The following is a 14,924-nucleotide window of genomic DNA, read 5'->3' on the forward strand; positions in this document are numbered from 1 at the left end:
ATATCTTTTGGTATCAAGACTATTGCCCCTAATTCTTTTTATTATACCTATAAAAAGCAATTATATTTTAAATCTAGTTCTTAACTACTTATTTGAACTTTCATATTTTATTAAGGTCTTGATGTAATGGTAAAAGTTGTTATATGTGTGTGCTTCATGGATTTAAATCGTGAAAAGTCTATATATTGCAGAAATGCAAGATAATACAGGTACAACATATTCAATATGGTCGTCCAGCGCTTTCTCAAACCTCCTGCTTATCAGTAACTCATGCATCGGGCTTCCTTTAGTGACAGGCACTATTGTCCTTTATTTTTTGCTCATCATTTATTTTTTGCTCATCATACTTATCAAGAACAATTGTATTTTAAATTAGGTTCTTAACTACTTATTTGAACTTTCTTTTTTTCTTTGAGGAAAAAACGAAACCTACAGGTTATGGGCTTATGGCAAGCCACAAAGCGCAATATCTGATGAACTTTTGTCAGAATATGAAGTACTTGTCAAAATACAACTGATTAAAGTAACAATGATGATGTCACCTGGTCAAGTGGAGAAACATTTTTTGGAGAAAGGCAGAAAAAAGAAAAGTAACAAAATACTCAGCAGAAAGAAGGAAAGTTGAAAGTAAACTAAAGAAGCCTTTATTATCTGAATAAAGCTCAATCAGGAAGGTTCTGAAACCAGAATTCAGAACAATCTTTATTATATGAATAAAGCTCAATCAGGAAGGTTCCGAAATCAGAATTCAGAACACTGATTAATACAAAACCATCTTTTGAATGAAAACAAAATAAAGAATGCAAGACCACCTTTCTTTTTGACAAGGGCAAAGGTGTAAATATATTCCTTAATTTTGCGATTCAGAACAGATATATCTTTTATTATAAAAATGGTGTATATATATCCCTGTCATCACCAAATAATGCAAATATACCCCTGTCGTTACAAAATGATGCAAATATACCCTTTTCGCTGACGGAATTTTTAAAAAAAAATCATTTAAGTTGTTTTTTTAATAAAAAAATGTAACGTGACTTTAAAAAAAAGTCTACTCATTTTTTTTTAGTAGACATACTTTTCTAAAGTCACATAGAATTTTTTTTTCTGGTGGGTGGGGTATGGTTCGTTTAAAAAGTGGGTAGACTTATTTTTGCTAAAGTCACTAAGATATTTTTTTAAACGAACCATACCAGACACACCAAAAAAAATTACCATATGGCTTTAGAAAAATATTTCTACTTAAAAAAAGAAATAAGTAGACTTTTTTTTTTCAAAGTCACGTTTTTAATTAAAATAACAACCTAAATGATTTTAAAAAAATCTCGTTAGTAAAAAGAGTATGTTTGCACCAATTTATAACGGCAGGGGTATATTTGCACCATTTTGTAACGGCAAGGGTATATATACACCACTTTTATAACGAGGGGTATATCTACTCTAAATCGCAAAGTTGAGGGGTATATTTGCACCTTTGTCCTTTTGATAACAACATATACCTTCATATTGTACAAAATTTCACTCTTTACTGTACATATGCATATTATGTTATACTCCCAGTGGTTGACAATAAGTGTCCTCTTAACCTTTTTATTTGGTCCAAAATAAATGTTCAATTACATAATTAAGTAGGAATTAACCTTATTTTTCAGATTTGTCCTTACTAAGTGCTAAGTGATCAGATCAAGTGTCAAATTTGTAGCAATAGGCAAATTTTAATTGAGCATAGTTAAGTAAAAACATCTATTTTTTTCCCTAGGCGCTAGTATTTTCTTAAGATGTGTGCTAAACGCTAAGAGGAGACTTAACGGAAGGGACTAAACAAAGTGACATGTTTACCACTTATACCTTAAAATCATTTTATTCTTATTTACTAGTTATTATAATCTAAAGATTATAATGAAAACCAATCATTTTGATTTTTGAAAGGTCTCATTTTGAATCTTCTTTTCGGCAATCAACCGCCAAAGAATTCGAAGTGTTTCTATATTATTATTCTTTCAAATCACATCATTTTCAGAACATTATCGCACTATTATGGGAAAACCCCATTTTGACCGTTGTTGCAAGAATTTCTAATCTAAAGGTCAAAGAATTCTTACACACTTATATGGCCTAAGGAAATTGAAGTTTACCACGTACGCAAGCATAACGAAAATAATAGAATGTTCCACCTCGGCAGTGTGAATAACTGACTTGATTCCTTAATGTAATGAAAGTTAATCTTGTCATATTTAGCCTAGGAATTGATGAACTTTCATCCTAATTATGAACAGACAAACTTATATTCTACGACATTGAGTGCCAGACCAATTTAACTTAAATAAGGGTGTGTTTGGCACGAAGAGAAATATTCTTCACGGAACATTTTTATTGAAAAATGTTATCCTAAAATATAAGTGATTTCTCTACTTATTTTTTATTATTTGATACGTAAGTAAAGAAATTGTCTTAAAACCTATATTTAATAAAGTATGGGGATGGCGCTGGAGCAATGGGGAAGCCAAAAATTTTCACTGAGGGGATTCAAAATATGAAGAAGTAAACACACAAAGAAGCCAGATGCGGTTCCACATCTACTATATATACACAAAAAATAATTTTAAACATAGATATACAGTATAAGTTTTCATCGAGGAGGTCCTCTTAACACTGCCTCACTCTACCCCTGGGTTGGAGGGGTAAGGGGTGGTGGGGATGGGGGTTGGGGGAAGTGAGATGGGGTGTGTTGAAGGGTGAAAAAGAGATAATCAATATGGAATGTCACTTATCATTTTTCTCGAATTTATTTTCCTAAAAAAATATTTTTAACAATTTTGACTAACCAATTATGACGGTGATAACATTCCAATTTAGAACCGTCACATATACCATGAATAATTGGGGATAGTCCTAAAGAAAGTTATTCTCAAATATAATTTATTATTCAAAGACATTTAATATTCTCTAATCAACGCGAGAAAAATGAGTACTAATCTCAAGTCCTCTTTATTGACTAGACAAGAAGAATCTTCTGGTAGAGACTACTATAAAACACATTTTATTGTAAACTACGTACCCTAATCCTCATCTAATTTGGCCTCTTCGTTGATCATTCTTAGGGAAATTGACGTGTTGAATTCGAATAGTAGGAAGAATATAATAATTCAATTTTGTAAAGTTGGAATGGTATTCACCAGCCTAATGCAACCATTCTCTCCATTGGAACCCCTTTTGGTATGTGTATTTGATTGCTAATAAATTTAAATAAAATAAAGGCTGAATACATACACAGCCCGTCCATTTTTTCTATTTAGGCACTTAAACTAAGTCTTGTTTCTATTTAACACTTGATCTATTCAACCAATTCCCTAAAACTAATATCATTAATTCCACTTTGCACTGCCTCTTTCTTCTCCCTTTACCTCCCATTGTCGCACCTCTATTCCAATTTCCAGGTGCACAAGCGTAATAAATTAATTCTATGAACATAAATAAAAGAAAGGGTTGGAGAGTTTATGATGACAATAGAGGCAATCACTTTGGCTTCAGTGTGAATGAAATTGAGGAAAAATTGGAAGTCGAATTCCATATTTTCGCCGTGTCTAATTTTGTTTGCATCTGACACTCTTCATATTCTTGTTGCTATGTTACTATCTGATTATGTAAGCTTGTGGAAGAAATAAAGTCAACAGTGACTTAGATATGAATGGATGGTATGAACTATGAAGAGGGAATTTTGAAAACCAATCTAAACATTTGTGAGGATGATTCTTTGTTTGTTGGAATGTGAGTGTTTCTATAATCAAAAGATCTGGAAGTACTGATAGTAGACAGCAATTGACAAAGCAAGGAAGCAAAGATGCTGATTTGAAGAATTTATACGGTGTTGAAGGCGGTACAGTGGCGCTCAAAATTGTTGTATTACACGGACTGTGCCATGTCACCAGTTTGTGTCTAAGTGAAACAATTTATCTTATTTCAAATGTTTAATAAGAACAAAATTATAAGTTTAAATGCCTAAATGAAAAAAATTAACAACTTTGAGGGCTGCTTATGCATTCAGCCTAAAGGTAGATATTCTTCATCAATGAACATTTTTATTTTCCCTTCATATTGACATGCCATATTTAATTAATCGTAAATTGGCCCCACTAAAAGGGAATCGAAGACACGTTGACTGCCTCAAATTATGAATGTGATTGACAAGACAATCTGGAGGTGCCGGATAATCAAGAGGAATTTATTTTCACGTGTACTCCTACAAGAATGTCTCCCGTGACACGTGAAATTTACGGACAACTCCTTCTATTAAGGTTTTTAAGGAGTCATTTGAACATGATTTGAAATTATGATATTTAGTGATCTGAAATAATGATGATTTAAATTTGAAGTTAAAGTTTTATTTGGACATACAATTTAAATTTCTTAAGTTATATTTTTTCTCATAATCTTAAAACCCCTACAAGTTGTTAAAACCATCAAAACTTTCATAATTCTTATACAATCTTATCAAATAAGCAAATCATAATTCATAATAAAATTAATACGCTAGTAGGAGACCTTTTTGAAACATACAACATTAATTGATCGAACTTTAATTCAATAAAAAGAAAAATTGAATATGAATTATAGTACTCTTTGATATAATCTCCCCACATGGTATGGATATTTGGTAAATGGTTGATTAGAGTAAATTTGTTATGAATATACTACCAACTTGCAAATTTATTAAAATTTGATATAAATGGCAGGTAAATATGGTTAGTAAATAAATATATCTATTAACTTATGGATCTGTTTTTACAAAATATAAGCTTATAAGTCAAGTTTTACATTTTAAAAAAATTGAAATCATGATTTGGAATCCCAAATCATACCATTTTAGGATATTTTGGATTTGAAATAAAATTTTGTGCAAATTACATAAATAAATTAAAATTAAAATATGAAATCATCATTTCATATCGCATGGCTAAATGCCTACTAAGTTGACTAGAAGCTTATGTGTTGCATTCACTGATTTGGTGTATAAAGTTTTTACGCTTCACTTATCCCCTAGACTTCCATTTTGTACACTGAAATTACAAGGCATATATAAACTAAGGAAAAGGGCCTAAAAAGCCCTTTAACTATTAGAATTGGTACAAAAATATCTTTCATTCACCTTTGAGCCTTCAAATACCCCTGCTATTAACCTATTGGGTCTACTTTGCCCTTATTTTTAATGGTCATGTTAAAATAAAATAATTAAATATTTATTTATTACGTGGCCAGATTTGATTGGCCCTAATTTAAAAAAAAATAAAAAAAAATCCATCCATAACCCGTATTTTGACCCGGCCAGTGTGAGAAAATCTCTACCACCGCCATATCATCTTCTAATTGAAGCTTCAAGCTTCATTAATGACTTCCGTGGAGTTTCTGCTTCTTTCTTAGGTTCTAAGCCCTAATTCGATGGTTATTCATGCTACCAACTTTAAAAATAGTATCACCCCTTTGATTTAAACACCCAAATTTACAGATTTAGAAATTTAAAGCACGCTTCGAAAAGCTCCTTCAGTGGCGGCTTTAGTCCACTTCCTTAATGGAATTTTTTTTCCAAGTATAACCAATCACGCTTGAGCTTAAGAACCAAATTCCAACATACCAAGTTCAAATTGCCAACAAATCTCGAAATTAAATTTTCAAATTGAGGTCAATGTTCATCAATGAATGTCCAAATTTTATGGGGGTTCATGAGATTAAAAAAGTATTTTTTTTGCAATATTCAACTAAATTGCAACACAAATATGCTAATAAAAACTCAAGATCGGATTTTTTACCATTTAAACACTTAATGCGAGTTAAGTTTTCCTTATTTTGATTTGTAATGAAATGGGTTAGAGGTTTTTCAATTTAGTTTGTTAGGGTTTTATTTGGGGCGAGTCAAGGTTTAGTTGGTAGATCGGGTTAAATGGGTTGAGAATTAATTAGTTTTAGTTAATCATATGGTTATCCAGTGAGAGGCTGCCACATAATAAATGAAATGCTCCGTTAAAAATAAGGGCAGAATGGATGGCATTTTTGTACCAATTCTAATAGTTCAAGGGTATTTTAGGCCCTTTACCGAATGAACTAATATAACAGACATCAATGTTATTCTACATACCAAAAAAATTTCAAATATTAAATGTTAGTAACCCTTGAAAATTAAAATACCAATCCTTAATATGACATTTAGACATCAGAATATACACATAATTAAGATGAAGCTAGCAAGCATATACAATAAACAGTGACAGATACAGGCTGTTTTTGACTAATCAGTGATCTGTCTCTCCTTGAGGTTCTTCACTTTCATTGTTACCATTTTCTTGTAACTCACTAACTGCTTCTTTAATTTCAGCAATATTATCTTCATTGTCACTGTTGCAGCCATCTGATGATTTTTCAATGGTTGCATCGATAGCATCATATATTTCTTCAGCAGCTTCAATTTCCTCCCCTGTTTCTTTAAGTAACACTTGAGGAAACCTCAGGGGTTTCTCTGGACAATCTTTAAAGAAAGAATTCATGGTCATGAACCTAAAGACTTGCAATAGGCGGCGTTTATCCCTTCGAATATCTGAACTCAATAATTTCTGTAGTAGAGTTGGTTCTCTTGCATTTTTTGTAACCTGAGTTACAGAATCACGGTTCACATTCCATTTTCCTGCAGGAAAACCCTTTTGATCACAAGTATTTGATGAATCGGAGTTTCCAAATCTTCGTTTCTTGGAGAAGCGATCATTTCTATTGAACTTTTCTCTTTTATTGAACCTTTTTTGGAACCTCTCTTTTCTACTCAGTGGCCTTGTTCGATCCCTTCCATCCGCTTGTTTCTCAGTATCCGACAGATAGGATGGTGGTATTTCTGCAACTTCACAGCCTAACTCAGCCTGCTTGGCCAGAATTTCCTTAAGTTGCTGCAGAAAGTTCAACTACTTAAAACCAACATGAATAGTAAACGGTTACCAGCAAATACAGACAATGCTGATGAAGAGAGATAGGCTTTTTGAACTTGCCAAGAAGTAAATACAAGTATATGAACAAATACCAAATAATAGTTCCATGGACAATTTACATAAGCCATGCAGGACGAACACAAATATACAGGAAGTCAAATAGATTTAGTGCAATCAGAGTTGTGTAAAGATAAGTAGCATTCCTGGGTTATTGAGTGCAAGGATTTGGCAGCTATTCTAGCACACATGAACAGAGATTTGTGCAAAAATGTTTGTACATTGAAGGGACAAGTGGAACCATTGGTTCATTTACTTCCTCCAAGTATGGAAATTATTTAAGATGTAGCATAATTGCAAATTCAGCAACGGTGGACACAACAAGAAAAAGGAGAAGTGGGTTGGACAGCGTAGTTTAGCTCCATTGACTTCAGAGCCTATGTGCACTTCTACAAGATAATATTTTCATGCACAACATAATGCAACAACATACCCAGTGAAATCCCACAAAGTGGGGTCTGGGGAGGGTAGAGTGAACGCAGACCTTACCACTCCCTTGGGAGAGTACAGATGCACAGCATAATGCAAGTAGTGAAGAAATAAAATGTGGACCCTGGGCTGCAGATACGTGGTCTTCTTAGAACTGCTTGTCTTCATTAACAGCAGAAAATGTATAAAAAGTAAAAAAAAAAAAAAAAATGAACTTTTGAGGAAAAAATGAAGTTGCCAACCTCATGCCAGAGACAGCTACAGAGTTCGAAAAACAAATAAGTAAATAAAACCTTAGGACATCCATGTCACACAGTACAGAATTGCACTTTGGACAAAATTGATCTATACGAGAGGCACATGCACAAGTATTTATCGTAAACCAAATTACACGATTCGCGTCTTCAGCAACTTCTGCTGACATGGGATACTATTATTTGAGAGAAACGTCCATTATCAACATACCTGACGGCGCAACTTGACAGCACACGAACTATCCTCGGACTCTACCATTTTCTCCGTCAGGTGCTGCAGCAAAGCATATTTATTCTTGAGATATGCCCATTCCGATATAATCAAGTACAAACTCATGTCAAGTAGAGGTAACCAACCTTCTCAATGTTTGCTTTTGAAGGGTAATTCTTACGGCGTTCTTCCCGCCACCGTCGGATTTCTTGTGCTGAATAAGTCACTACGAGAGATCTTTGCATCGAAGAGTAATATCCAAAGAAAATAAATGAAAAATAGAACTACAGGTGAAAATAAAAATAAAGTACAAGAAAAGAGAGCTAACTTAATTGTAATCAACTAAATTCTCAAAACCGCCAAATAATGTTAATAATACTTGTCTTTCTGCTGCACACACAACCTAACATTCCACTAAAGCCGAGAAGTACCTCTTTTTCTGCTTCTCAGGTTTCACTGAATTAGCAAGATCAACTTTTTTCTCCCCATTTCTCTGATGACCTGAGGAAAAGGTGTTAGAAGTAGTTAGTACAAATAAATTCAAGAGCAATGACACACAAATATACAGATAGAACTGCTGACCTTACAAGCAGCTTATATACAGAAACTTATGAGATATACATATAATGAGAAAGATACAGCATACACGATGAGTGGCGTTTTCTTTACAAAGTTCTGCTTTTCTGACCAGAATTCAAGCCTACAAATTCAGTGCTGGCTATTGCATGTGCCAACTACTACAATGGGCAGAACACATCATGAACCTTATTAAGAAATATATTTCAACTCCTTATCTTTTTGTTCTCTTCTAGAAAATGCCCCCCACCCAACATAGATATATATATAGAGAGAGAGAGAGAGAGAAAGAGGAGGTAAAACAATTCAAGGCTAAAATTTCTCTAATTTTATTTTGCCAATGATATTGAAAAATGTTTAGTATTCCTTGTTACCGTAAATGCATGCGGCTAAAGTTGAATAAACCACAGATAGTGAGTGGCCATATAATATTACTTTCAACTATTTCATCAGAACTTCTTACTGCAATTTTTCATTGTTATACTGGGAACACGATAATGCATGTGGAGATTGTATTCACCATTTATCTAAACATCAACTTCATGCGTGTGGAGCAATCAAATAGCAGAACATGTTGGAGTTGACAAATCATATAGATAGGTAAGAAGTAAATGAGCAAAAAACCAAGACAACTCTCACCTTTTTCATGGCTTTTATCATGATTTGAGAACTTCCCTTTACCAAACTTTGAATTCCTAGATATGCAGAAAATGGAGATCAGGAAAGGAATAAGATGGATAAAGGCTATGTATAGAACTAAGAAGCATAAATGGAGCACAAGGGTAGCACATACTTATGATTCCCACAGAAGTTGCTATTGTAAGAATTTTGCTGGTTGCCTTTTGATTGGTTAAGCCCAACAACACGTCCAGGATTTGCCTACAAAAAAGTTATAGAACTCAGATGATCCAGAACACGTCATCAGAAGAAACATCAAATGTGAATAGCCATATGGCCTTCGATTCTCCCAAAGCAAAATAACTCTGTCCAAACCAACCTCATGTTGTTACTTTTTTTCTTTTTTGGGTGATAATGATGATGTCCAAACCACCTCGACTATTCTACCGGGTACCCGCTACCTCCCACCAGCATGGCTACCGGGTAACTCTGCCCACGAAGGTTTAGGCGGATCGGAAGAAATCACCTAGCATCTTGTCTTTTCTTGGGATTCAAACCCTGATCTCCAAGGATTTCCCACACTTCATTGACCGCTAGGTTACACCCTCGGGTGCATTCATGTTGTTCAATTTTTACGCGTAGATAACGAAGACTTCTTTTTTGATAAGGTAAATAATTTTATTAAAAATCAAAAGACCCTGTATACAAGCCATATGCTAAAAGAGAGAACCTACATCAAAACATGACTCTCAAAAAAGGAGACCCAATCTTCTATCTATTTATTCATTCATCCATTTATTTGTTTATTTTATTTTACGCAAACTAATATCAGCGTGATCCTGGATGCATTGAGACTTGCCTATGACTTGTAACTTAAGTTACAGAAATCTAATTGGATGTTGTAACTTCTGAGTAATTAACATTTAAAGCCTTCTGGTTTGATTTAATATTTTCAGGATAAGCATGCACGCAAGTATTCTTAAGTCTAAATCATACCCCAAAACTGATATGGCAACAATAAGCAGAACCATTTGTTAGCAACTTATGTGACTAACACAAGGATCATCCTATGGGCACCAATTAAAAATTGCAAGTGTTCCTCTATTAAGCAACTTGTCTACTCCAATCTATATTAAAATACAACAATTATATTTCTATGGAATGCGTAATACTTAAGTCCAATCTATATTAGAATACAACAATTGTATTTCGGTGGAATGCGTCAACTGAGACTTACTAATGACCAAGCTACAAGAAATAATATGCCATAGAGCAAGCATCCTTTGCCAAGTTCAGAGTTACAAGACGCTTTTCTTAGTCCTTCACTTTACATCTTTCCGCAGTAAGCTACTAACTCAAAAGGCTCTTCACAATGCATTTATGCTTCATCATATAAATTGAAAGGCAGTGCTCAACTGTGGGATTTTCCAGTAAGCTCTTGAACAAGCAGATCAATTTCCTTAATCTAACTAGGTAATACATGCTGTGGTTGATATATTAAGGAGGTCTAACAGAAGATTACCAGAGAGACCATCTAGTAAAAATGCTCAACCCACTTCGAAGACACGATGCAGCTGAAGTACAGCAAAACGGACACACAGGAACCAAGTGAATTCACCTGTGTATTAGTAGAAGCAACAGCATTGAAGTTCTGATTTTGTGGCTGCTGAACAAAGTCAAAAGGATTCATCAGAGGTAACTGGCCTAGTAATTGCTGATTCACATTAGGCATGTGCTGGACAGCTCCATTGACATTCAAAAGACCCAAATGCGCATTCATACCAAAGTTGGAAATTTGAGGCCCCACACCCTGACACACCTAGTTTAAACAATACGCAGAGTGGGCTTTAGCAAACTTTGCTGACCAGAGCAAGCATCATTATATGAGCACAAAGAGGAATAGTTTTCTTGTATAATGCAGCTTAGCTCCAATTCACATTAACAAACAATAATTATGTTCCAGAGAAAGTGTTAGACAAGAGTTACCAATGACCTAGCTATAAGAAATAATGTCTCCATACAGCAAGGCTACAACTTAAGACAGCAGCCTTTACTAGTAAAGAGTAAGATGACATTTTTCTCAGTTCTCCATTTTGCATCTTTCCTAGCTGCCCAGCATGCTACTAACTCTGGTGGCTCATCACTGCCTACTTTTTCCTCTCTTGTTCTCCTCTCTTGAGCCGAGGGTCTTTCGGAAACAGCCGCCCTACCTTTCAAGGTGGGGGTTAGGTCTGCGTACACTCTACCCTCCCCAGACCCCACATGGTGGGATTATACTGGGCTTGTTGTTGTTGTTGTTGTTGTTGTTGTTGATTCTTAAGCAAAAGGCAGGGTACATTAAATGGGATTACCTGGTAGTACATACTGCGGTCAATAGAATAAGACGGTCCAAGACAAGACGACGAAGAACTACTTAATGAAAAATAAACCACCTCAAATACATTACGGAGTTAAAATGCAGCAAAACAGAATGCATAAACCAAGTGAATTCACCTGTGTGTTAGCAGAAGAAGCAGCATTGAAGTTCTGAGTTTGTGGCTGCTGCACAAAGCCGAATGGATTCATCAGAGGCAACTGGCCCTGCATTTGCTGAGTCACATTAGGCATTTGCTTAGACAAGCCATTGTTAGACTGTTGGACGGCTACATTTCCATTTACAAGACCCAAGTGTGCATTCATTCCAAAGTTGGAACTTGGAGGGCCCATACCTTGAGAAACCTGGTTTGAACAATAAGCAGAAACATACCTTAGCAAACTTTACTGGCTAAAACAAGCATCACATATGAGCACATCCAAAAACAAGAAAAGTTTTCCTCTATAACGCAGCTTACTCCAATTCACGTAAACAATAATTAAAAATTATGTAGTGTAGAACGTGTCAGACAAGAGACGGAACTACAAGAAATAATGTAGTCATACAGCTAGGCTGTAACTTAAGACAACATCCTTTAACAGCACAGAGTAAGATGACAGTTTGCTTAGTTCCACGTTACATCTATCCCCAACCTGCTACTAGGTAAGGACGCTCAACACAGTCTATCAATGCTTCATCATCTTAGGCGAAAGGAGACATATCATCTATGGGACTCACCAGTAAAACATACTGCACTCAATATATTAACAATTAAGATAGTCTAAGAGAAGACAACCAGAACACAATTTAGCAAGAAACTAAACCACCTTAGACAAAATATGCCTTTGGAGTACAGCAAAAGAGACTGCAGGAACCAATTGTATTCACCTGTGAATTAGCAGAAGCATGAGCATTGAAGTTCTGAGTTTGTGGCTGTTGAACAACGCCAAAAGAGTTCATCAATGGCGACTGCTGACTCACATTACCCATTTGTTTAGAAAAATTCCCATTCATTGGCTGCTGGACATTTCCACCGCCATTCGCACGACCCAAATGCCCATTCATAGCAATGTTAGAATTTTGAATTCCCATACCCTGCGACACCTGGTTTGGATACATGGGAACGCTCCCAGGAACAACCTGAGCATAACTTGCCATTTGCATAGCCATTTGCAATTGTAGAAGCTGATTAATATTTTGCATTGGATTGGGGAAACCACCAAAACCAACATTCTGATTCAAGAATTGAGGTGGGTTAACAACATTTTGTGCCAAGAATTGACCTTTTTGTTGAGAGTTAGCATTATTCATCTGGTTCATTTGGAATGCCAAAAGCTGCCCATTTGGAAATTGGGTATTTGCCATCTGAGGCTGAATTTGCATAGGGTTTGGCATAAAGCTTCCTGGGTTACCCATAATCTAGCAAAATTTAATCAAGAAAACCAAAATCAAACATCAAAAATATAATCAACAACATAACCGGTATAACCCCACACGTGGGGTCCGGAAAGGGCAGAGTATACGCAAACCAAACCCCTACTTCTTCGAGATAGAGAGGCTGTTTTCGATAGACCCTCAGCTCGAGTACAAAAATATATAATCAAATTAAACATAAAAGAGTGACATGAGACGCAAAAAAACAAAGATACTAACCTGTAGGGGAGGAGTTCCATTGGTGTGGAACTGGGAAGGATGCTGAGGACGTGAATTTTGACCAGGTAACATGGTTCTTGGAAGAGTAAAAGTTATTGCCTTTGCATGTATGTATAACGAAGTGAGAGAGAGAGACAGGGTTTAAGGATAGTTCAAGGTTCCAGTTTTCTAGGGTTTTAGAGCAAACGAAAGGAGGTTAACTTCTTGACTTGGTTGTCGTGACGCTGAACCGGACCATGCAAAAGCGAACCGTAAACCAGACCGGTCAAATAATGGGTGCCAGGCTAGTCTTTCTATTTTTCTGATGTTTTCCTGTTTTAAAATAGAAAGATAAATCATTTACCTTCTCTTAACTTTACTTTAAAAATTAAACTCCCCCTCAATTTAAGTAAGATATTTTTTTCTTTTTTTTCCTATTTGAATTTTTAAATATCTATTTTACTCTTGCATTATTGACCTTCGTCTGTACTACTTTAAAATCATACAAATTTTTTCTTTTAATTTTTTTTTAATTTATGTTTTGAAGTCCTATGTGATAAGAACGTGTCGCCGAGTTTTATAGAGTGATTGTTAGGCCGACTAACTTGTACGGAGTGGATACTAGTTAGTTAACAATTCACATGTTCAAAAGATCAAGGTAGCAGAAATGAGGATGCTCATATGGATGTGTTGAGATGGTTCGGGCATGCAAAGAGAAGGAGCACAGATGCCCTAGTACGTAGGTGCGAGAGGTTGACAGTGATATGTTTGAGGAGAGGTAGAGGTAGACCAATGAAAGATTACGGAGGGGTGATTAGAGCAACTGAAACATCTTGAGCTCACTGAGGACATGGCCTTAGATTGAGAGCATGATGTATAGGATTACGGTAGATGGTTAGTAGATAGTATAGTGTTACCTTACCGGTTTTATTACTATTATGCTAGCATTATTGTATGCTTCGATTTTATTACTATTGTTGTTTCTTTTGCTTTAGTTATCTTCAATATTTATATTACAAAAAAAAAAATCTTTCTTCTATATTTTCATCATAGCTTTTTATCCTTACGTTTCTTTCAAACCGTTTTCTCAAAATGATCTTCTTGAGCCGAGGGTCTATCGAAAACAACTTCTCTACCCTACAAAAGTAAGGGTAGGATCTGCATAGACCACACCTTTTCCTGACCTCACTTATGAAAATATACTAGGTTTGTTATTGTTGTTCATTTATGTAACAAATTTTCTATAAAAAAAATAATATTATTTTCAAGACGAAAATAAAGTGATAAATAATGATTGAGTAGATAAACTAATGATGTTCTATAATAAAATAAATGAGAAATTCTTTTTTAATTATATAATAATAGTGAAAATTCTAATGTGATAACTTTATAAACTCCTTGCGCACCCAAGGGTGTGATCTAGTGATGAATGAATTGGATTGAGTATCATGATGTCTCAAGTTCAATTTCAAACAGAGACAAAAACACTAGGTGATATTCTCCCATCTGTTCCAGCCTTGGTCACAGTATTACCTTTAATATTATTTTTTTATGTAAGAAAAATATATTAGAACAGTGTAAGTATACTACGCAACATATTTGAAATAGGATTTTTTATTTATTTATTTTTTATCTAAGGGCCCTTTTGGCCATGGATAATTTTCATTTTTTTCCCGAAATTTTATTTCGAAATTATGTTTGGACATAAAATTGCTATAATTTTTTGAAATTCAACTTCAAATTGAATTTCGGAATATTCAGAATTCAAAAAAACGCCAAACATGTTTTCACATTTTTCTCTCCAAATCACTCACAAAAAATTCAACATT

At 34.8% G+C, this 14,924-nt stretch overlaps 1 protein-coding gene across 1 annotated transcript; it reads right to left on the reverse strand.

Annotated features, from left to right (window-relative positions):
• Positions 1–6,102: 6,102 nt before the first annotated feature.
• LOC132645327 (uncharacterized) lies at positions 6,103–13,452 on the reverse strand. Its single transcript, XM_060362256.1, has 10 exons — positions 13,117–13,452; positions 12,352–12,882; positions 11,604–11,828; positions 10,729–10,929; positions 9,286–9,371; positions 9,132–9,187; positions 8,348–8,417; positions 8,063–8,153; positions 7,917–7,979; positions 6,103–6,926 (listed from the first exon to the last, which is right to left on the reverse strand). The coding sequence occupies exons 1-10, from the start codon at positions 13,186–13,188 to the stop codon at positions 6,285–6,287; spliced, it is 2,037 nt and encodes a 678-aa protein (XP_060218239.1). The 5' UTR covers positions 13,189–13,452; the 3' UTR covers positions 6,103–6,284.
• Between the last annotated feature and the right edge of the window lie 1,472 nt (positions 13,453–14,924).

Source organism: Lycium barbarum, chromosome 6 (assembly GCF_019175385.1).
Source record: "Lycium barbarum isolate Lr01 chromosome 6, ASM1917538v2, whole genome shotgun sequence".
Taxonomy (NCBI): domain Eukaryota; kingdom Viridiplantae; phylum Streptophyta; class Magnoliopsida; order Solanales; family Solanaceae; genus Lycium; species Lycium barbarum.

Excerpts from the sequence above, each read along its gene's own strand:
- LOC132645327 (XM_060362256.1), bottom strand. The coding sequence starts at position 13,188 with ATGTTACCTGGTCAAAATTCACGTCCTCAGCATCCTTCCCAGTTCCAC. Across the intron at positions 12,883-13,116 it reads ATGGAACTCCTCCCCTACAG|ATTATGGGTAACCCAGGAAG; the intron begins GTTAGTATCTTT and ends AAATTTTGCTAG. Across the intron at positions 10,930-11,603 it reads CTTCTTCTGCTAACACACAG|GTGTGTCAGGGTGTGGGGCC; the intron begins GTGAATTCACTT and ends TGTTTAAACTAG.